At 50.3% G+C, this 21,034-nt stretch overlaps 1 protein-coding gene and 1 pseudogene across 2 annotated transcripts in view; both read right to left on the bottom strand.

Moving 5' to 3' along the window:
- Window positions 1–2,878: 2,878 nt before the first annotated feature.
- The window catches only part of LOC146402505 (zinc finger protein 586-like), a 48,786-nt gene continuing 30,630 nt past the window's right edge, over window positions 2,879–21,034 (bottom strand). The window contains exons 2-4 of one of the 2 annotated variants that reach the window (XM_084962442.1): window positions 16,235–16,342; window positions 14,702–14,786; window positions 2,879–5,397 (exon numbers count right to left, since the gene is read on the bottom strand). In XM_084962442.1, coding sequence (XP_084818568.1) covers window positions 5,376–5,397; window positions 14,702–14,786; window positions 16,235–16,342 — 215 coding nt within the window. In that variant the 3' untranslated portion in view covers window positions 2,879–5,375. Of the gene's footprint in view, window positions 5,398–14,701; window positions 14,787–16,234; window positions 16,343–20,782; window positions 21,008–21,034 lie in introns of those variants that run through there. The other variant, XR_014806879.1, reaches the window with a different exon arrangement.
- LOC146402506 (uncharacterized) lies at window positions 12,857–13,725 on the bottom strand (annotated as a pseudogene).

Below are 21,034 nucleotides of genomic sequence, written 5' to 3'. Positions count from 1 at the left end.
ACAGTACCAAGGCTTACTTGAGATTCCCCAGTTAGCCATACTGCATGTATGTTGGGACACATTGATGCTGTGAGACTTTTAAGCCAGGGGGCAACTGGAAACTGGCAAAGTAGTCTCTCCTGCGTTTTGTCCTATTAGGCCATCTTCCTTTCCTGGAGTTCATCTGTATCCTTTCCCTGTAATAATCCTTTCATTTAGGAGCTTCCCTGAGTTCTGTGAGTCCTTCCATAGAATCTGAGAGTGGTTTTGGACAGTCCAGAACATAATTGTGCTTCTAAAAAACTAAGTGTAATTACTGACTTAAAACATTTTTGCAGGTACATGGTTTCATACAGTTTTTGCACAGACTCAACGCTTCCGAAACCACAAGTTTTCTTATGCCATTTTAATTCCCCCCACCCCCAGCGAACCTCTAAAATTGATACTAGAAAATACTCACCCTTTTGGTAATAGGTAGTTTCAAATATGTAGCCAAAGAAAAAGAGGAGTTCCTGTCATGGCACACCAGAAGCGAATCTGACTAGGAATCATGAGGTTGGGTGTTCGCTCCCTGGCATCACTCAGTGGGTTAAGGATCCCAAGTTGCCGTGATCTGTGGTGTAGGTCACAGATGCTGCTCAGACCTGGTGTTGTGGCTGTGGCCTAGGCCAGCAGCTAAGGCTCCAATTAGACCCCCTAGCCAGGGAACCTCCATATGCCACGGGTGTGGCCCTAAAGAAAATGACCAAAAAAAAAAAAAAAAAAAAGACTTGTTGAACTCCCCCTGTGGCACAACAGGATTGACAGGGACTTGGGAGCACTAGGTTGTGGGTTCAGGACCCAGCGTTGCAGCAAGTCCAGTTTAGTTCAAAGCTCGGCTTGGATCTGATCCCTGGCAAGGGAGCTCCACATAAGGGGGGGGGCAGCCAAAAATAAATAAATAAAAATAAAAGGAGACCTGTGAGACCATCACTGAGGACACATAATTCTAGGCTAGTCTCATTTTAAAATCCCTAATCAGTTGCAAAGCCTTTTATCAAATAAGGTAACATTAACAGGGTCCTGGGATGGTAACACTGACATCTTGTGGGGGGGGGGCAGAGCAGCATTAATCAGCCTGCCACATTTGAGTTCAGCTTTATTTATTTATTTTAGGGCCACACCTGAGGCATAAGTAAGGTCCCAGGTTAGGGGTCAAATAATCAGAGCTACAGCTGCTCGCCTAGGCCACAGCCACATAAGATCTACGCTGTGTCTGCGACCTACACCACAGCTCACAGAAGTGGTGAATCCTTAACCCATTAAGCTCAATTATTATAACTGTCTTGAAAACATGTTTAAGGTATATTCATTGCAATCAGGATGCAAAATGTAACAACTTGTTCAACTGTGTATCACAAGGGTCTTGAACTTGTTTGTATGACCTCTTGGAAAAGTCCTCTAATTGTGGAAATTCCTAGGCCCTACCTGTTAGGCCTTACCACATGTTTCAGCTTCATCTGTTCTAACTCTCATACTATTTAACAGCTGACCAATGTTGGGGGACAAAATAGCTTAACACAACCTGCCCCAGAAAAATCTCTGCAACCTAGAGAAAGTGTAATTATTCCACAAACAGGAGACTCCACTGGCGCACATCACAGGCAACGCACTAAAGAGTTTAAGGTCATAAAGCAATGTCACCACTTTCTTATACACCGAGCACAAAGACCCACCCCCTGCAAGTACTCAAGATCAATGCTAAGTAATCTTCACGTGAGAGAGCTGGACAGCCCCATTTGTTAGTTCATCCTAGAAGTGCGGGGTAACTTGGGTGATGGTCGGCAGCAGCTATTTGTTTCTACCGCACGCCATCTGGCAGCCACTGTTTTCTTTTTGGATGTCTTGAAAGGAATCCTGGAACTTGTCCATTTCTGTCTGGCCAGACAGGTAGGAGAACCATGGAGACCGAGAAAAGGAGGCACCACTTTCCTTCACGTTTTCTTCCCAAAAGGTGGTGCCAGAACTCCAAATAAATAAAATAAAAACCCAAAACAATACTTAGCTGAGAAGGAAAAAAATTTCATCTATTGAAGAACAGGGACACTTTAGTAGGCTGAGGCTGAACCAGTGAGAAACAACGATGGGGCTCTCTTGGGACTGCAGCCCAGTCCTAGGACCGTGGTCACAGCCCACTTGTCTCCCTGACCCCCGGGGGTGGGGAGCAGAGGTGCCAGGGGCCCATGGACGTGGGGTTTCAGGTCGCCAAGCAGGTTCGCCCCCAGGAAGCAAACCTCCGCAGAGGCACCTCCGCCCAGGCTGTCGCGCCCTCCTCGGGGCTCCCTGCGTGGCCCGGCCCCAGTTCCATCTCCAGACCCGAGGCACCCGCTCCTGCTCCCAGCGGCGCTGGTCGACCCTTCCCACCGAAGCCTGCGGATACAATATGCTAAGCGAGCACGATGCGCGCCCGTCCCGCAGGACCGGGAGGATCCCGCCAGCGCTGCCGGCCTCCCGGAACTCTGCTTCGGGCACCGCTAGCAAATCCCTTCGCTTATGAAAGTCGCCACCGCTCCGGAGGGAAGCGACGGTATCAAGTGGCCACCACAGAGTCCCCTGTGGCGCAGTGGGTTAAAGACCCGGTGTTGTCCCTCCTGTGGCACAGGTTCAATCCCTGGCAGGGGACCTTCCACAGGTGCTGCCCAAAGGAAAAAAGAGAGAGAGAAGTGGCCGCCAGAAAGCAGCCGCCAAGGGCTCAAACTTCAGCGGGGAGGATCCCCACAGCGGGCCGCCCACACGCCCGACCTCGCCCCAGCCCACCCCCAAGCGGGTCTCACGGGTTACAAATTCCCAGGCTCCAGTTACAGTGTTGCGGAAACCGCAAAAACCGTGGCAACGGAAGGAGACAAACAGCACTCGGAGATATGGAAAAGCAAGGTTTATTCAGCACCGGTGCTGGCTCAGAGGAGTCACCTCCAGAGTCTGAGCAGCAGGTCTTTGTTCTCACTAACTTTTATACACTACAAGGTCTTGATTTTTCCATGTAAGCATCCCGGACCTCCCCCATCCCCAAGCAGACAGTGTTCCTCCCTAGGAAACAGAGCAAGCAAGGTTACAGAAGTGGAACTGATAAGCAATGCTGCGTACCTGATTAGCAGGGCTGCTGGCTTGGACAGAGAGCACATAGTTGTTACATTATTACAAGAAGGGTGGCATAGTGATGAGCACAGCTGGAAAGGCTTGCAGCTGCCTTCTTAGCCAAGGGGGGGTTGTTCTTTAGTTAAAACTCCATTTCGGAGTTCCCGTCGTGGCGCAGTGGTTAACGAATCCGACTAGGAACCATGAGGTTGCGGGTTCGGTCCCTGCCCTTGCTCAGTGGGTTAACGATCCGGCGTTGCCGTGAGCTGTGGTGTAGGTTGCAGACGCGGCTCGGATCCTGCGTTGCTGTGGCTCTGGCGTAGGCCAGTGGCTACAGCTCCGATTCAACCCCTAGCCTGGGAACCTCCATATGCCGCGGGAGCGGCCCAAGAAATAGCAACAACAACAATAACAACAACAACAAAAGACAAAAAAAACAAAACAAAACAAAACAAAAAAAAAACTCCATTTCAACAGCACACTTGGTTTCGCTTCCTGTCCCAGAGGGGAGGTCACTACCTAGCTCTTCCTGACACTGTGGTCCTAAAGGCCCAGTCCCAGGTCCTGCTTCCTGAGCCTGCACGTGACAGGCCTCATGGGGCCCTACCTGGCCTGTGGGGCCTCTCCTCTCCCCAGGGAAGTTGCCATGCTATTAGGCATGCCTGTCCTCACTCGGTCACCACCATAAATTACAATCTCTGACCACATTTTTACAGAGTTGTAAGACTGGCAAGAGATTTATTTAGCTTTTCAAAAGACTGATGTACATCTCAAAGGGACAGAGAATTTACAAATAGAAATTTGTGAAGTTGAATGATCTGAGAAAAGAGATTGGAGGAGATTCATTGCAGAAAGTTCCAAATACCTAATGTTCTGAAAAGGTTACAGCATGTCCCAGTGAACAAGGTAACTCAGCCCAAGCAAATTACCTATGCCTGCTTGCTTGCAGCTTTTGGCAACTCAGAGTAACCATTTCCCTGCCAGTGCTTTCATGAATAGGAAATGTGTGACCCCAGGTTTAGTGCTTTGAGGGCTCTTTCCCTGTGTTCTTACTTGTCACAAGTAATAAATGCTTCTGCTTTAATTGACTTAGTGAGCCAGAGACTATGAAACTCCTAGAGGAAAACATAGGCAGAACACTCTTTGACATAAATCACAGCAACATCTTATTTGATCCACCTCCTAGAATAATGACAATACAGACACAAATAAACCAGTGAGACCTAATCAAACTCAAAAGTTTGGATCGCAAAGGAAACTATTAAACGAATGAAAAGACAACCCATAGAACGGGAGAAAATCTTTGCCAACGATGCAACAGACAAGGGCCTAAATATACAAACAATTCATGCAACTCAACAACAAAAATGAAACAACCCAACTGAAAAATGGGCAGAGACCTAAAATAGACATTTCTCCAAAGAAGACAAACAGATGGCAAACAGGCCTCTGAAAAAATGCTCAATATCATGAATTATTAGAGGAATGCAAATCAAAACTGCAGTGAGGTACCACCTCACACCAGCCAGAATGGCCACCATTAACAAGTCAACAAATAGCAGATCCTGGCGAGGGTATGGAGAAGAAGGTACCCTCCTCCACTGGTGGTGGGAATGTGTTTTTTGGTCTGGGTTTTTTTTTTTTTTGGTTTTGCTTTTTAGGGCCACCCCCATGGCATGTGGAAGTTCCCAGGCTAGGGGTCCAATCAGAGCTGTAGCGGCTGGCCTGCTCCACAGCCACCGCTACACAGGTCTCGAGGTGTGCCTGTGACCTACACTAGAGCTCACGGCAACACCGGATCCTTAACCCACTGAGGGAGGCTAGGGATTGAACCTGCATCCTCATGGATGCTAGTCAGATTCACTTCTGCTGAGCCACGACAGGAACTCCTGGTGGGGGGAATGTTAACTGGTGCAACCACTACGGAAAACAGTATGGAGGTACGGCAGGAAACTAAATATAGAACGACCATGTGATACAGCAATCCCACTGCTGGGTATACATCCAGACAACACTTTCGTTGAAAGATATACACAGGCACCCTATGTTCATAGCAGCGCTATTCACAACAGCCAAGACATGGAAGCATCCAAGGTGTCCATCCAGAGACAAATGGATTAAGAAGACGTGGTACATACTTATACCATGGAATATGACTCAGCCATAAAAAAAGACAAACTAATGCCACGGGCAGCAACATGCATGGAACTAGAGACTCTCGTCCTAAGTGAAGTAAGCCAGAAAGCAAAAGACGAATAGCATATATCACTTACTTGTGGAATCTAAAATATGGAACAGCCGATCCTATCGAACACAAACAAACGAGAGAGAGAGAGGTCATGGCCAAGGAGAGCAGACTTGGGGTTCTCAAGGGGGCGAGGGGAGGGAGTGGTGTGGATGGGCATTTGGGGGTGTTTTGGCTGCAAACGGTTATGTCGGGGATGGATGGGCAGTGGGACCCTCCTGTACAGCTCAGGGAAATGTGTGTGATTGGGTCACTCTGCGATGCAAAAGAACTTGAGAAAACACTGTAAATTAATTTTTAAAATTCGTGAAAAAAAAGGTACTGGGTGTGTTCGGTGAGTGTGCACCCCAAGGGAAGGACCCATTGAGTCTGGAAACAATAATGGCACATCGCAGCGCAACTCGGAGGCCATGCGCGGGTGTCCTGGGGACACTGCGAAGGCCGCAGGCAGACTCCCCTCAACAAGCCTCTGCACACGCGTGCGTTAGACCACGTCCACGACAGAAAAGACGTGTGACCGGGGTGCCCTGGTGGATCCCTGAGCCACTGCAGGGACAAGGCCATGTCCTTAACCCGCTTCGCCACAAGAGAACTTCTGCCCACGCCAGCTTTTTGAGCTCAGCTCCTTGTTGCCGACCAACCGTGAGCTCGCATATTCATCAGAGTGACTCCATGGCGGTAGAGACCGCCGGCAACCGCCTGGTCAAGGAGCATCCGCGGGCCTGCTGCATCTGCCCGTCTCCGGCCTTTCATTTCCACCGCGACCACGCGGCTCTGCGGGGCGAGGGCCACTGGGTCTGCCGCCCACTTGGAGGAAGAGGACCGCAAGGGCGCCCGCCGAGCTCCCTGGCAGATGCAACACCAGCGCAGCGGCGGCGCGTGTTCGGGGAGGTTCAGGAGCTGCCGCCGAGGGGTTAAAACCCGGGACGACAAGGAAGCCTGTGCAGGCCCTGGGTTCTCCACGCGCAGACGCCCACCTCGCGCACTTGCTGGAGAGCCCGGTCCCGGGTGAGCCGGTGAACCGCCTCGAGAAGATCGGCGACCGCCTGCCCACCCTCTGCAGGCTGCCCGGCCCCCAGCTGGGCCGGGTGAGTTTCTCCGGGAGGTTTCACCCTCAGGCACCGCGAGGAGCCTCCGGCGCCGGTGCCTCTGAGGAGCCCCTCCCGTGTCGGGGCTTCTGCCTGATGCCTCTCTCTGCAGCCCCGGGGCAGCCTTTTCACCACCCTAGAGCCCTCTCCCAAGCCGTGATGCAAATGGGAACAGCAGAGCTTTTTGCAGGGACAGAAAGTGTCTGCGAAGGGTTGTAAAGTGCCTGGAACTTTCGGAGGCAGACTAGGATGCCTGCAGGCAGGCGTGAGTGGGTTTCCCCGTTACTCCTCCAGCCTTATTTCCGGGACGCTCTTACCAAGCAGGGTGTTTTGAAATTCCTCCCTTGGGATTGTCTTTGGTGCTAACTTCAAATATGCATGAAAGAATCAGTGTGACCTTTGGTTTAATAAAACTATTGTCCAGGAGTTCCCTAGTGGCTCGGCAGGTTATGAACCCGCGTTGTCACTGCAGTGGCTCAGGTTTGATCTCTGGCCTCAGAACCTGCATGCTGAGGGTGTAGGGAAAAAAATATTGTCCAGAAAGACATAAAAGTAATCATGTCCTCACTTTGAACCCTCCTTGGAGCCTTTTATATGATCAAATACATAACTCTGTAGGGTTTTTTTTTTTTTTTTTGGTTGCAATTGTTTTATTTTTAAATAATTCAATGAATTTTATATTTATTGTTATACAACCATGATAACAACCTAATTTTATTTTATCTTATTTATTTATTTTTGTCTTTTTGCCATTTCTTGGGCCGCTCCCGCAGCATATGGAGGTTCCCAGGCTAGGGGTCCATTCGGAGCCATAGCCCCCAGCCTACGCCAGAGCCACAGCAACTCGCAATCCGAGCTTCCTCTGCAACCTACACCACAGCTCACGGCAATGCTGGATCGTTAACCCACTGAGCAAGGCCAGGGATCAAACCCGAAACCTCATGGTTCCTAGTCGGATGCGTTAACCACTGCGCCACGACGGGAACTCCCACAACCTAATTTAAGATTATTTCTATCCCAACACCCAATCCACCCTTCCCTCCCCCTGCCTGTCCCCTTTGATAACCATAAATTTTTCAAAGTCTGCCAGTCTCTTTCTGTTCTACAAATAAGTTCATTTGTATCCTTATTTTATTTAGGGCCACACCCAAGGCATATGGAACTTCCCAGACTAGGAGTTGAATTGGAGCCGTAGCCCCTGACCTACACCACAGCTCATGGCAGCACCAGATTCTTAACCCACTGAGCGAGGCCAGGGATCCAACCTGTGTCCTCATGGATACTAGTTGGGTTCATTACCACTGAGCCACAACAGTAACTCCGTGTAAACTTTTTGATGATGTCCATTCTGACTGATGTAAGATGGTACCTCATTTTAGTTTTGGGGTTTTGTGTGGCGGGTGGGGGGGTGGGTGCTTAGGGCTGCACTGACGTAAGATTTTTAACTAAGGAACAACGCCCCCCCCCCCCCCCCCGCCTTGGCTAAAAAGGTACCTGCAAGCCTTTTCAGCTATGCTTGCCTCATACCACCCTTCTTGTAATAATGTAGCAACCATGTACCCTATGTCCAAGCCAGAAGCCCTGCTAATTGTGTTCCCAGCATTGCTTATCAGTTCTGCTTCTGTAACCTTGCTTGCTCAGTTTCTTAGGGAGGAACAGTGTCTGCTTGGGGAAGGGGGGAGGTCCGGGATGCTTAAGAGGGAAAATCAAGACCTTGTAATGTATCAAAGTTGCAGAGAACAAAGACCTGGTGCTCAGACTCTGGAGGTGACTCCTCTGAGCCCGCACCAGAGCTGAATAATCCTTGCTTTTCCATATCTCCGAGTGCTGTTTGTCTCCTTCCACTGCCATGGTTTTTGTGGTTTCCACAACAGCACCAGCAACATATGCAGGTTCCCAGGCAAGGGGGCAAATCCGAGCTGCAGCTGCTGGCCTACATACACCACAGCCACAGCAATGCCAGATCCGAGTTAAGTCTTGGACCTACACCATAGCTAATGGCAACACTCGATCCTTAACCCACTGAGTGAGGCCAGGGATCGAACCCAACTCCTCATGGATACTCGTCAGGTTTGTTACCAGTAAGCCACCAGGGGAACTCCCCTCATTGTAATGTTGATTTTCAATTCCCTAATAGTGCTGTGGAGCATCTTTTTATGTCTTTTATTTTTGTCTTTTTGCCACTTCTTCGGCCGCTCCCGCGGCATATGGAGGTTCCCAAGCTAGGGGTCGAATTGGAACTGTAGACACCGGCCTACACCAGAGCCACAGCAAAGTGGGATCCGAGCCGTGTCTGCAACCTACACCACAGATCACAGCAACGCTGGATCATTAACCCACTGAGCAAGAGCAGGGACCGAACCCACAACCTCATGGTTCCTAGTTGGATTCGTTAACCACTGCGCCATGACGGGAACTCCTTTTTATGTGTTTTTTGCCCAGGTTTTTGTCTTTGGAGAAATGTCTGTTTAGATCTTCTGCCCCCTCCCCCCTTTTGGTCTTTATAGGGCTGCATATGCGACACATAGAGGCTCCCAAGCCAGGGTCTAATCAGAGTTACAGCTGCCGGCCTTTACCACAGCCACAGCAATGTAGATTGGAGGTTCGTCTGTGACGTACACCACAGCTCACTGAAAGGCCAGATCCCTAACGCACTGAGCGAGGCCAGAGATTGAACCCGCAACCTCATGGTTCCTGGTTAGACTCGTTTCCGCTGCGCCACGACGGGAACTCCGAGAGCTATTCTTTATCCTCGATTTTCCCTCCTGAGAGTAAATACAAACTAGAGGTCCCCAAAAAATCTGTTGACTCTTTTATTCTGGCAGAGCAGGGAGTATCTACTCTCAGTCCGTCCACAGCAGATATTAAATAGCATCCCACGAATAAACATCCTTCATCTATAAGAACCTTATCACCACACACACCTGCAGGGTGAGCTGGGCAGTCCTGGGGTGGGTGAGTCTCAGGGTGGAAAAAAATCAACCCAACTCTTACAAGTCAGTCAAATATACTAAGAAGGTAAATCTCCATAAGCCACTTGCAGAAGCCAGCTAGAGTCCTCTTGTCCAAAGCTGGGTCATAACCCACCAAAAACAATCAGTGGGGAGGGAAAGAGGCAGCTCAAAAGTCAAGCAACTGGTGAGTCGTCCAGATGAAGGAAAAGCAGAGCTTTCTGTCCTCTCTGAGCACCTCAAGGAGGATTCTTGAGCCCTGTGATCCCCTGGTATACAGTAGAGAAAGGTTCCTATAACAGCTACTGGCAGCAGCTTATTTTTGCCAAGGACTCCAGGCAGGTCCGAAAGTGCAAGGTGCATCCTGAAATCTTCCAGTCTTCTTGGTACTTAAGAGAATTTCCCTAGGATGTCTGGATGCATGAGGTTCCATGTCTGGCTGATTTCTCCTCCACAAAGGCTAATCTCCAGAGCTTTGCTCTGAAATTGTAGAACAAGGGAAGAGGACATTGCATGCATTTCGAAGACGTTTCTCCAATTTAAATTTATTAGAGTTGTTGGAGTTTAGGTTAAGAGCTGAATAACTGTCAGCAGTCACTACACTCACAATACTCTTCCGGGTGCATCGTTGCTTTGCAAGATTTAAACATTCTTTTTTGGCCGTGCCTGTAGGATGTGGAAGTTCCCGGGCCAGGGACTGAACCCGCACCACAGCAGTAACCCAAGCCACTGCAGTGACAATGCTGGATCCTTAACCCGATTTTGCCACCAGAGAACTCCCAGATTTAAATGTTCTTGATAGTGGGACACAACACAATGACACCTGGGCAGATAAAAGGCAGAATTCTCTGTGACTCAGGGCTTAAAAAGAGAGAAGGGCATCAAGGAAGACCACACACTGGGCCGTCCAGCAGACACAGCAAGCAACCTGGAGCTGCAGAGAGCACCCTATATATAGCAAGTCTCCTGGGGCCAGCTAGGTGTCCTAGGCTCCCTGAGGATTGCTTGTCTGGAATAACTTCATGGGGTCAGGGGCATACAGGCTGACTCTAGTTGCCTGGTACCCTGCCTCTGGGACAGAAGGAATGGTGTACAGCAGCCCAGAGGCTGAGCGCCTGATACAGAGAGTGGTTGGCTGTGGACTTAATCAGCTGCTCCAAAAGGGGAAATGAGTAGCCTCAAGCCAGGGACTCAAAGCTGGATCAAGACACTATTTTCATAAAAGTACAGAGCAAAACACTGTGGAACTGCCATAAAGACAAACATCTAGACCACTGAAACAGAACAGAGGGCCCAGAACTGAAAGCCAGTATACTTGATCAAATAATTAACAAGAGTGTCAAGACGATTCCATAGAAGAACAGTCTTTCCCACAGATTGTAGGCAAGTGGCTCTCTCCATTCAAATGAACAAAGTTGGACCCTGACCTTAACCACATCCAAAAATGTGCTCAAAATGGATCAGACCTAACAAGAAGAGGTAAACTCATAAAACTCTTAGATGAAGGCATGGGGGAAAGCTTCATGACATTGGGTTTGGAAATAACTTCTTGGCACTGACATGAAAAGCATAGGAAACAAAAGCAAAACTAGGTAAAGTTACAAACGTCTGTGCAAAGGACACAATCAGCAGTGAAAAAGCAACCTAATAAATAGAAGACAAACATTTGAAAATCCTATGTGTGATAAGTGGTTTGTATCTAGATTGTATAAAGAACTGCTATAACGCATCCATAAGAACACAACTTGATTTTAAAAGGGGCAAACATAAGACGTTTTTACAAAGAATGAACACAAATGGCCAAGAAGGCATGATCACTAATCAGTAGGGAAATGCTATAACAAAAAACAAAAAAACCCCAAAACCCACAATGAAGGAGAAACTACCTCATACCCATTAGGACAGCTACTATGAAACCTGAAATGGAAAGCAGAATTAAGTTGATGAAGATGCAGACATTAGAACGATGTGAAGTTTTGATGGGAATATAACATGCTCAAGCTGGTAAAACAGGTCGACATATTAAAAATAGCATGATCACATGATCCAGGAATTCTACTTCTGTTTATACCCCCAGAAGAACTGAAAGCAGTATTTTCAAGGAGGTATGTGTGGAAGTTCCCTTGTGGCGCAGCAGGTTAAAGATCCAGCATTGCTGCAGCTGTGGCACAGGTCACAATGTGGCATGGGTTCAATCCCTGGCTCAGGAACTTCCACATGCCAAACAAACAAAAGAACAAATCAAGGAGCTATCTGTGCAGTCATTTTCACAGCAGCACTTTTTGCGAATGAGTTTTTTTTTTTTTTTTTTTTTTTTTTTTTTTGTCTTTTGTTGCTATTTCTTGGGCCGCTCCCGCGGCATATGGAGGTTCCCAGGCTCGGGGTCGAATCGGAGCTGTAGCCACCAGCCTACACCAGAGCCACAGCAACGCTGGATCCGAGCCGCGTCTGCAACCTACACGTCAGCTCACGGCAATGCCGGATCGTTAACCCACTGAGCAAGGGCAAGGACTGAACCTGCAACCTCATGGTTCCTAGACGGACTCGTTAACCACTGCGCCACGACGGGAACTCCGAGTTTTGTTTTTTAATTGCTACACCGACGGCATTTGGAGGTTCCCATGCTAGGGGTCGGAATCCGAGCTGTAGCCACTGGCCTATGTCACAGCCACAGCCACAGCAGTTCAAGCCACATCTGCAACGTACACCACAGCTCATGGCAGATCCAGATCCTTAACCCACTAAGCGAGACCAGGGATCAAACCTGTGTCCTCATGGATACTAGTCAGATTCGTTTCCCCTGAGCGATGATAGGAACTCCTACAGCAGCACTCTTGTAACAGCCCAAAATATGGAAACAAGGGAAGTGTCCGTCCATGGATGAGGGGATAAAGAAGTGGGATACACACACGACAGAGTATTCTTCAGCCTCAAACAAAAAGGGCCTCTGAAACATGATGTGTGAGAGATGAAACTTGAGACCATGGTAACTGAAGTAAGCTATTCACAAAATAAACAAAAACTCTATGAGTCTTCTTACAGGAGGCAGCTAGGGCAGTCAATTTCAAGGAGCCAGAGAATAGAACAGTGGTTGCCAGGGGTCAGGGGAGGAGAGGAGAAGGAGTTACTCTTTCATGGGTACAGAGCTTCACTTCTGCAAGAGGAGAGTAGCTCTGGAGATGAGTTAGCTGCACGACAGTGTGAATGCACCTCACAGGATTGAACTGACACTACACTAGGATGCAAATTTTCTGTATGTGTATTTTAACGCAATAAGAAGGGGGAAAAAACCCCAAAGTACAGAACGTGTACTTCACAGTGTCCATCAGAGCAGACTTTTGGCTGAAGTCCTTTCCCCATGTGCTTCCTTCCTAAGCCCTTTTCCTGGTGTGAACTTTTTGGAGCCAAATGAATGGGAGCTACAGACTCTCCAGCATTCACTTCACTTAGAAGGCATTTCTCCAGTGTCACCTCAACAATGTTGAAAGAGGCCAGAGTTGTATATAAAGATGTTCCCATATTTGCTGTTCTCATAAGGCCTCGCAGCAACATGAATTCGCTGCTGTGTGCTGAGGCTGGAGTTGGACTGTTAAAAGTTCCCACAGCAGCTGCACTCCTAAGGCATTTCTCTAGCGGCATGTGTCCAGCGTCTAATGACTATGGAGCTGCAGTAAGAGTTTCCTACGTCAATGCCTGCAGCAGGCCTTTCTCCAGGATGAGTTCTCTGATGTCTAATGAGCATGAAGCGGTACCAAAACAATTTCCCACACTTGCCGCCCTCTTAAGGCCTTTCTCCAGTGTGGACTCTCTGATGACTAATGAGTGAGGAGTTGTCCATAAAGCATTTCCCACATTCGCCACACTCCTAAGCCCTTGCTCCAGTGTGGATTTTCTGGTGCTCCACAATTTTGTCTTTGCGGCTGAAAGCTTTCCCACATGCTCTGCACTCAAAAGGCTTTTCACCACTGTCGATTTTCTGATGCTCAGCAAGTGTATATTTGCGGGTGAAAGCTTTCCTGCAGTCACTGCCCTTGTACGGCCTTTCCCCAGTGTGAACTCTCTGATGTCTAGTGAGTGTGGAACGGTTCCTGAAGAATTTTCCACATTCACTGCAACCATAAGGTCTTTCTTCAGTGTGGGTTTTCTGGTGACTCAGGAGTTGGGACAGTCTAAGGAAGGCCTTCCCACACGGGCTGCATTCAAGAGGCCTTGGCTGGGTGTGAATTCTCTGGCGGTCATCAAGGCCAGATATTTCTGTAAAGAATACCCCCCAGGAGTTCCCGTCGTGGCGCAGTAGAAATAAATCCGAGTAGGAACCATGAGGTTGTGGGTTCGATCCCTCAGTGGGTTAAGGATCCGGAATTGCCGTGAGCTGTGGCATAGGTCACAGATGCGGCTCGGATCCCGTGTTGCTGTGGCTCTGGTGTAGGCTGGCAGCTACAGCTCCGATTCGACCCCGAGCCTGAGGACCTCCATACGCTGTGGGAGCAGCCCAAGAAATGGCAAAAAGACAAAAAAAAAAAAAAAAAAAAAAAGAACACCCCACATTCTGAGTGCCCATAAAGCCTAGCTTCACTGTGGATTTTCTGGGGCCGGCTGAGGTGGGACTTTCTAAGGAAGGCCTTCCCACATTCCCTCTTCTCAGAAATCTTTCATCCAGCATGCATCTCTTCATGGTCAACCAGTATATGGTTACGGCTGAAGGCTTTCCCACACTGAGTGCCTGTTGTGAAAGGCCTCTCCACCTGCGGTGTCCCCACGTGGCTTTCCCACAGGGTGAAGAGTCTGTTGTTGGAGAGGGCCTGGGCTGGCTGGGAAGTCCTTCCCACCTTCCCTGCAGGCCAAGGTCTCCTCTGTCATGTGGACAACGCAGTTCCTTTCTGGAACGTTTCTCTCTAATGTTGCACTTTTGGTGCTGGTAAAGTCTTGCCCCCCAAGTGGACAGTCCTCGCCCAGAGTGCGTTCCATCTTGCTCGGCCAGGAACATGATGGCTTTCAAGAGTGAGCTACAGGAGTTCCCGTCGTGGCTCAGTGGTTAACGAACCCAACTAGGAACCATGTGGTGGCAGGTTTGATCCCTGGCCTTGCTCAGTAGGTTAAGGATCCGGTGTTGCCGTGAGCTGTGGTGTAGATGAGCTGTGGTATAGGTTGCAGACTCGGCTCAGATCCCACGTTGCTGTGGCTCTGGCGTAGGCCAGTGGCTACAGCTCCGATTGGACCCCTAGCTTGGAAACCTCCATATGCCATGGGAGCGGCCCTCAAAAGGCAAAAAGACGAAAAAAAAAAAAAAAAAAAAAAAAAAAAGAGTGAGCTACATGTCTCACAGGGCTGGGTCTTCCAGATGGTGACACTCCCTAGAAACGCCTTGCGCTGAGGGTGGCTCCTCAGGCTGGTCTCCATGCCAACAACCTGTAAACAGAAAGAGGCTGGTGACACAAGTTGACATCGGTGGGAGGGGCAGCCCCACCACAATGTGTGTCAGACACACCCACGAGCAAGTCCACAGGACTGCTGACAGGCAGCAGGGATGAGAGCTGTGCAGAGCTGGGCCTGGGAGGCTCATATGACAGGAAAGCCCCAATGCAGGTAAAGACACAAGGAGAAGCTACAAGGTAGGGAGAAGGGTCCCCAGTTGACTCCTTTGCAAATGGCTTTGCACAGACCACGGCTGCTGGGGAGAGTGAGCACTGTGTAGAGGGCTGTGTCCAGACCGAGAAGTGTCTGATCATGACCCAGGAGCTGCTGTCTACGGACTGTTTCAAGATGAGTGCAAATGTCGAAATACCTTGAATATCAGTCAAACGTTGAAAACATGGCAAAGGCAGCAGTTAAAGGGAACGAATGAGACAGAGGCTACAAAAGTGGGGGAGATGGGGATTGGAAGATGAGAAACGACAACGGGGAAAGAAAAGATGGAAAGAAGTGTGACCACTGTCCTCAGCATTACCCAATGGTGGAGACGGGCATGGTTTCCAGTGTGGTTTATAGCCAGGTTTTTTTTTTTTTTTTTTTTTTTTTGTGGGGGGGTTGTCTTTTTAGGGCTGTACCTGAGGCACATGGAGGTTCCCAGGCTAGGGGTCAAATCAGAGCTATTCTGCCAGCCTACACCACAGCCACAGCAACGCCAGATCCAAGCTGCATCTGTGACTTACACCACAGCTCACGACAATGCTGGATCCTTAACCCACTGAGCGAGGCCGGGAATCAAATCCACGTCCTCAGGGATACTAGTCAGGTTCGTTAGCCGCTAAGCCACAATGGGAACTCCCATAGCCAGTTTTGATGACACACCCTCTCCCCTCTCCCAAGCTCCAGAGCCTTTTCCCTTTGGCCCCGATGGGAGTAACATCCATCCCGTCAGGCACCCAGGGCCCTCCCTCTTCCTCACGGTGAGCATCTACATGGGGCCCGGCACACACCAGCACAGGTGAAACACAGGGACAGGGAGGGGACAGCATGCCCCAGAGCGGGCCAACACAACAGCCCACATTCTACAATCACGAGAACGGCACAGGAGAGTCTTGTAAAGTTGGGAGTCTCTACCAGTGGTGCCCACGAATTTTGGCATAGGCAGGTCCCTAAAAAATGTCAGCAAGAGGAAGGAAGAAGACCTCCATGCATCTGAACAGAGTGTCCTGACCAGGGACAGGCACGGCTGCAGAGCAGCAGCGAATGGGGCTGCTTGGGGAGAGGTGGCTGGGCGCACCCAGCCTGGGAATGCCTCCCACACGCATATGCAAGGGAACCACGAGAGGAAGTCTCCACCCTTTGTCTGCTTGTGGGAAAGCCAGAGCTGCCCTGGGAAAGGGGAAAAAGACAGCCCAGCCCAGGACACTGGGTGGGTGCGGGGGCCTTACCCAGTGAGGACAGAAGCGCCAAGGTCTCCAGCATCACGTGGTGGTCCAGGCATTTCTGAGCCTCATCGAGGAGCCCCCACTCCTCCTGGGAGAAAAGTACAGCCACGTCTGTAAAACACACAAGTCCCAACGTGAGAAAAACAATCTAAAGTATTCCTTCCAGCTATGTGAAAAAAAAATAAATAAATAAAAGAAAATAAAAATGCAGACCTACATGAAAAAAAAAAAAAAAAAAAAAAAAAGAACCCACACAAGTCCTGGCCAAGATGGAGACGGTTCAATCAAGGATCCTGGCAGCTCCTCTCCCAGGATCCTTGGTCTCCTCCCCCACTCCACTCCCTCCTCCCCTCCGCCCCAGCTCGCCAAGTGCGGAAGAGACACAAGGTCTGGTGGTACCAGTGTCTCTGTCCCTTCTTTTCACAGATCACTGTGCCCAGAACACAATAAAGACAAGTGGCGGGGTGACCATCATCTAAATTCTGGTACCTGGATTTCCCATAGTCGCTCAGTGGTTAACGAATCCAACTAGGAACCATGAGGGTGCGGGTTTGACCCCTGGCTTTGCTCAGTGTGTTAAGGATCCGGCATTGCCGTGAGTTGTGGCGTGGGTTGCAGACACAGCCCGGATCCCATGTTGCTGTGGCTCTGGCATAGGCCGGTGGCTACAGCTCCGATTCGACCCCTAGCCTGGGAACCTCCATATGCTGCAGGTGTGGCCCTAGACAAGGCAAAGAGACAAAAACAAACAAACATAAATAAATAAATAAACTCTGGTCCCAGAAGGGGAACGCTACCCCACTTTTAGTCAGTTACTCGCAGGCCCCCCCCAACGCTCCTTCCAGACAACCGAACTTGAACTGCCATCCTCCCTGAAGTGCCCAGGGTCAGGGCCTCGGGCTACACGCTCCCGCTCCTCCCCACCTGCACAGCATTTAGAGGGACCCTCTCTGCACATCTGGTGCTGCTTCCGCAACTCCGTTCCTGACAGCCAGCAGCCCGCCATGCCACTGTGCCCGTGGAAGCCACACAGTGTTTTATAAATGGGATCAGAGGCCTATTTTGCCCCAGCCTCCCCTAGAAGGCCCAAGTTCCCCGGTGCCAGAGAGCACCAGGCTCCCTCTGTAGTCCTCCTGACCTGGCCCTGTCACTCACGTCACACTCACAGCCCCAAACCTAACATGAAGCCCTCTTGACTGGGCCCTCGACCGTGTCTCCACACGCTGTCCCACAAGCATTCACAGCCTCTCTTCATCTGACCCTCATTCAAAGCCCAGCTGCACCTAACTCCCCGCCCCTACCTCAGGCCTAGCAATGCTCCCGGCTGATCCACCTAAACTCCCCTCCCAGCTGGAATTAAATGATGCAGGCCTGACCAAGAGTCCCCACAAATCCCAGGTGGGTCACAAGAGGGGTAGTAAGCCCTGCTGATGCCGGCAGCACACTCACCAACACCTGAGCTCCTCACGGAGATGCCTCCATGTCTATCTCAGGTCTGCGGCCCCTGGAAGCCGTTTACACTCGTCTACCCTGAAACCCTCAGGGGCACATCCCCTTTCTCCGACCACCAGCCGCTCCACTTCCTCATCTGTCTCCGTGACACACACCAACACCATTCAGGTTGCCAACAGAGACACACACCTCACCTCCTCCTTCCCATTCCTGCCACCAAAACCCTCACAAAGTTTCCTCCAAAACCTGATGCACAGCTGTCCTTCTGTCCACTGCGCTGGGGCTGTCTGCGACCTGGACACGGCTCCTCAGTTCCAGACCTGTGTTCCTTTCTTTTTCTTTCTCTCTCTCTTTTTTTTTTTTTGTTTTTGTTTTTTTTGGCCATGTCTGTGGCATGTGGAAGTTCCTAGGGCAGGGATCAAACCCACACCACAGCAGTGACCCAAGCGACTGCCGTGACAATGCTGGACCCATATCATGCTGAGCCAAAGGGAACTCCACATTCTGCTTTTTAAGGTTTTCAGAGAATGTGATGTACATTAACTATTAGCAATTACTATAGATAAGGAGATCTTGTGGCTCAGTGGTCAATGAACCTGACTAGCAGCCATGAAGATGTGGGTTCGATCCCTGGCCTCACTCAGTGGGTGAAGGATCCGGCGTTGTCATGAGCTGTGGTGTAGCTTGCAGAGGCGGCTGGGATCCCTCATTGCTGTGGTTGTGGCGTAGGCTGGCAGGTTCAGCTCCCATTGGACCTCTAGCCTGGGAACCTCTATATGCCGTGGGTGAGGCCCTAAAAAGACAACAAAACAAAACAAAAAAACCCCCATAACACTATAAGTAAATTAACATTACAATAAATTTTAATAAACGGTCCCCATATTTAATTTACTGAACGTATTCCTTGCTCTCTCTCTTTTTACTTTTTCCGCCGCCCCTTGGAAAATGGAGTTCCCAGGTCAGGGATGAGTTCCGATCTACTCCACTGCAGCTATGGCAATGGTAGATCCTGTAACCCACTGTGCCAGGCCTGGGATTAAACCTGTGACCTGGCACTGCAGAGATGCTGCTGATTCCATTGCCACCGCAGGAACTCCTGAATGTATTCATTTCTAATCGCCTCTCAATGTGTACATATTTTTAAATTTAAAAATCTTTATGGCTGCACTTGGGGCACATGGAAGCTCCTGAGCCAGGGACTGAACCTGAGCTGCAACTGGGACCTACACTACAGCACTGCCAGATCCTTAGCCAACTGTGTCTGGGTGGGGATCAAACCCATGCCTCCACAGCGACCCAAGCTGCTACAGTTGGATTTTTTTTTTCCATTTTCGGACACCTGTGGCATATGGAGTTCCTGGGCCAGGCATCAGATCCAAGCCACAGATGTGACCTACACTACAGCAACACCAGATCCTTTAACTCACTATGAGGGATCAAACCCTCATCCTGGCGTTACAGAGACACCATGGATCTCATTGTGCCACAGCAGGAACTCCTGTAGTAGGATTTTTAAGCCACTGTGCCACTGCAAGACCACTGGTTAACTGATATCTTGATTCGTGTTTCATACATTGTGAGTTCAAGGAGTTGTCGGGAGAGTCTCAGCAGGCAGGGCTGTTGCTTTTCCTTTATACAAACAAGCCAGTCTCCTGTTTGCAAGATCCCCTCCAGTGTACCTGCAGGATCCACTCACTATAGCACTTTCATTCCTCTTGCCCTGAGCGGTGGAGGGCGCAAGCCAGCAGTGTGCTTGTCGGGAACGCAACTCCTCCACAAAGCTGGCTATTTCTTGGACCTGCAGGGGTGAGTCTACACTTCCGTACACTTCCATCTCCACCCAGGCCAACAATTTGCCACAATCAAGCATCCTTTTCTACAGACACAGGACAGAACACCTCCCGAGCTGGATAGGTTCCTTTATGGAGGGAACATCAGGGATGAAGAAACCCCTAGGCCCTAAACTGAGAGTCTCAGCTCTTCTCCCACTTCAAGGCCCATCAAAAGTGGCATCCTTGAGACACTTTCTCCTCAGTCCCATTCCCAAGTCATGCTCTGGTCCAGCCCACACCCTCCAGCCCTGGAAGAGCCTCAGCCCAGCAGCCAGATCTTTATGTCCACATACGCATGGGATGCCTCAAGCTCGAGAGATGGCAGGAGCTCTCATCTAAAACTCCTCTCAGGATCTTTACGCTGGAACATGCTCCTTGCCATGACTTCCCCAATTCAACTCTTTCAGGTGAAAACAAACAAACAAACAACAAAACAAAACCTTGAAATGGTCTTTTACTCCCTACTGCTGCTCACAGCTGTAGGTGGTGCATGAGAAAGTCCTGTAGACTCTAGGGATGAAATCAAGGCAGAATTTCATCCAATCACGCATGTCCCACGACCTCCCTGTCTTAAGGTAATTTTCCGGAGTCTGTCGTGGTGGTCTTCTCCGTAGTCTCCCTGCCGACATCGCACTCGGTTTTCCAATTTTTTTTTTCTGTCTTTTTAGGGCCCCGCCCGCGGTATATGGAGGTTCCCAGGCTAGAGGTCAAATCAGAGCTGATGCCGCTGGCCTATGCCAGAGCCACAGCAATGCCAGATTCGAGACGCGTCTGTGACCTACACCACAGCTCACCGCAACCCCGGATCCTTAACACATTGAGCGAGGCCAGGGATCGAACCAGAAACCTCATGGTTCCTAGCCGGATTCGTTTCCGCTGCGCCACGACAGGAACTCCCGGTTTCCCAAATTTTAAACTTCTAACTCTGAACACGGTCATATCATCGCCGCTCCTTTCACAACGATCCGTGGATTTCAGCGGCTCAGGCTGACGTTCCAGGGGAGACACTTCCTACCCTCTGGCCCCGACACAAGACACCCCGGGTTGCCCCAATGCTGCTGACTCCGTGCACCTGCCAGCCGCGCACAGGCGGCCCCAGCCAACTCTCGCCCGCACCCCAGCCACCTGGCTAAAAGACCGCCCTCTGCTCTGGACTCTGGGGCTGACCCGCAGGGAACTAAGCGGACGCCTCTCGGTCCGAATTTGGTCCTCCGAGGCGGGAGTCAGGCCGGGTGGGGGCCCAGGAGACACAAGACCCACGACCCACCTGAGCCGGGCTCAGCGGCGCGGCCTCCGCCACCTGCAGTAGGAAGAGCGGGGCCTGGGTAGGCAAGGAGAGGGGCGGGAACAAGACCACAGCCATAAACTCAGGGCTCGGGGGGCTTCGCATTCTCCTGTGGTCGGCGGGGAACGCGCCTCTCCTTACACGTTTTAAAGCACTTCAGCTGCTACTCCAGACTCACCTTCCCCCAAGATGGAAAAGAAACACCACTTGGGAGACGCCCCCGGAAGTCCCGCC

This window comes from Sus scrofa, chromosome 6, assembly GCF_054392235.1.
Source record: "Sus scrofa isolate SSC_HxYL_T2T_F1_AM1 chromosome 6, Sscrofa_HxYL_maternal_Yorkshire_Landrace_v2.0, whole genome shotgun sequence".
Taxonomy (NCBI): Eukaryota; Metazoa; Chordata; class Mammalia; order Artiodactyla; family Suidae; genus Sus; species Sus scrofa.
This window is presented reverse-complemented; position numbering and strand designations above follow the sequence as displayed.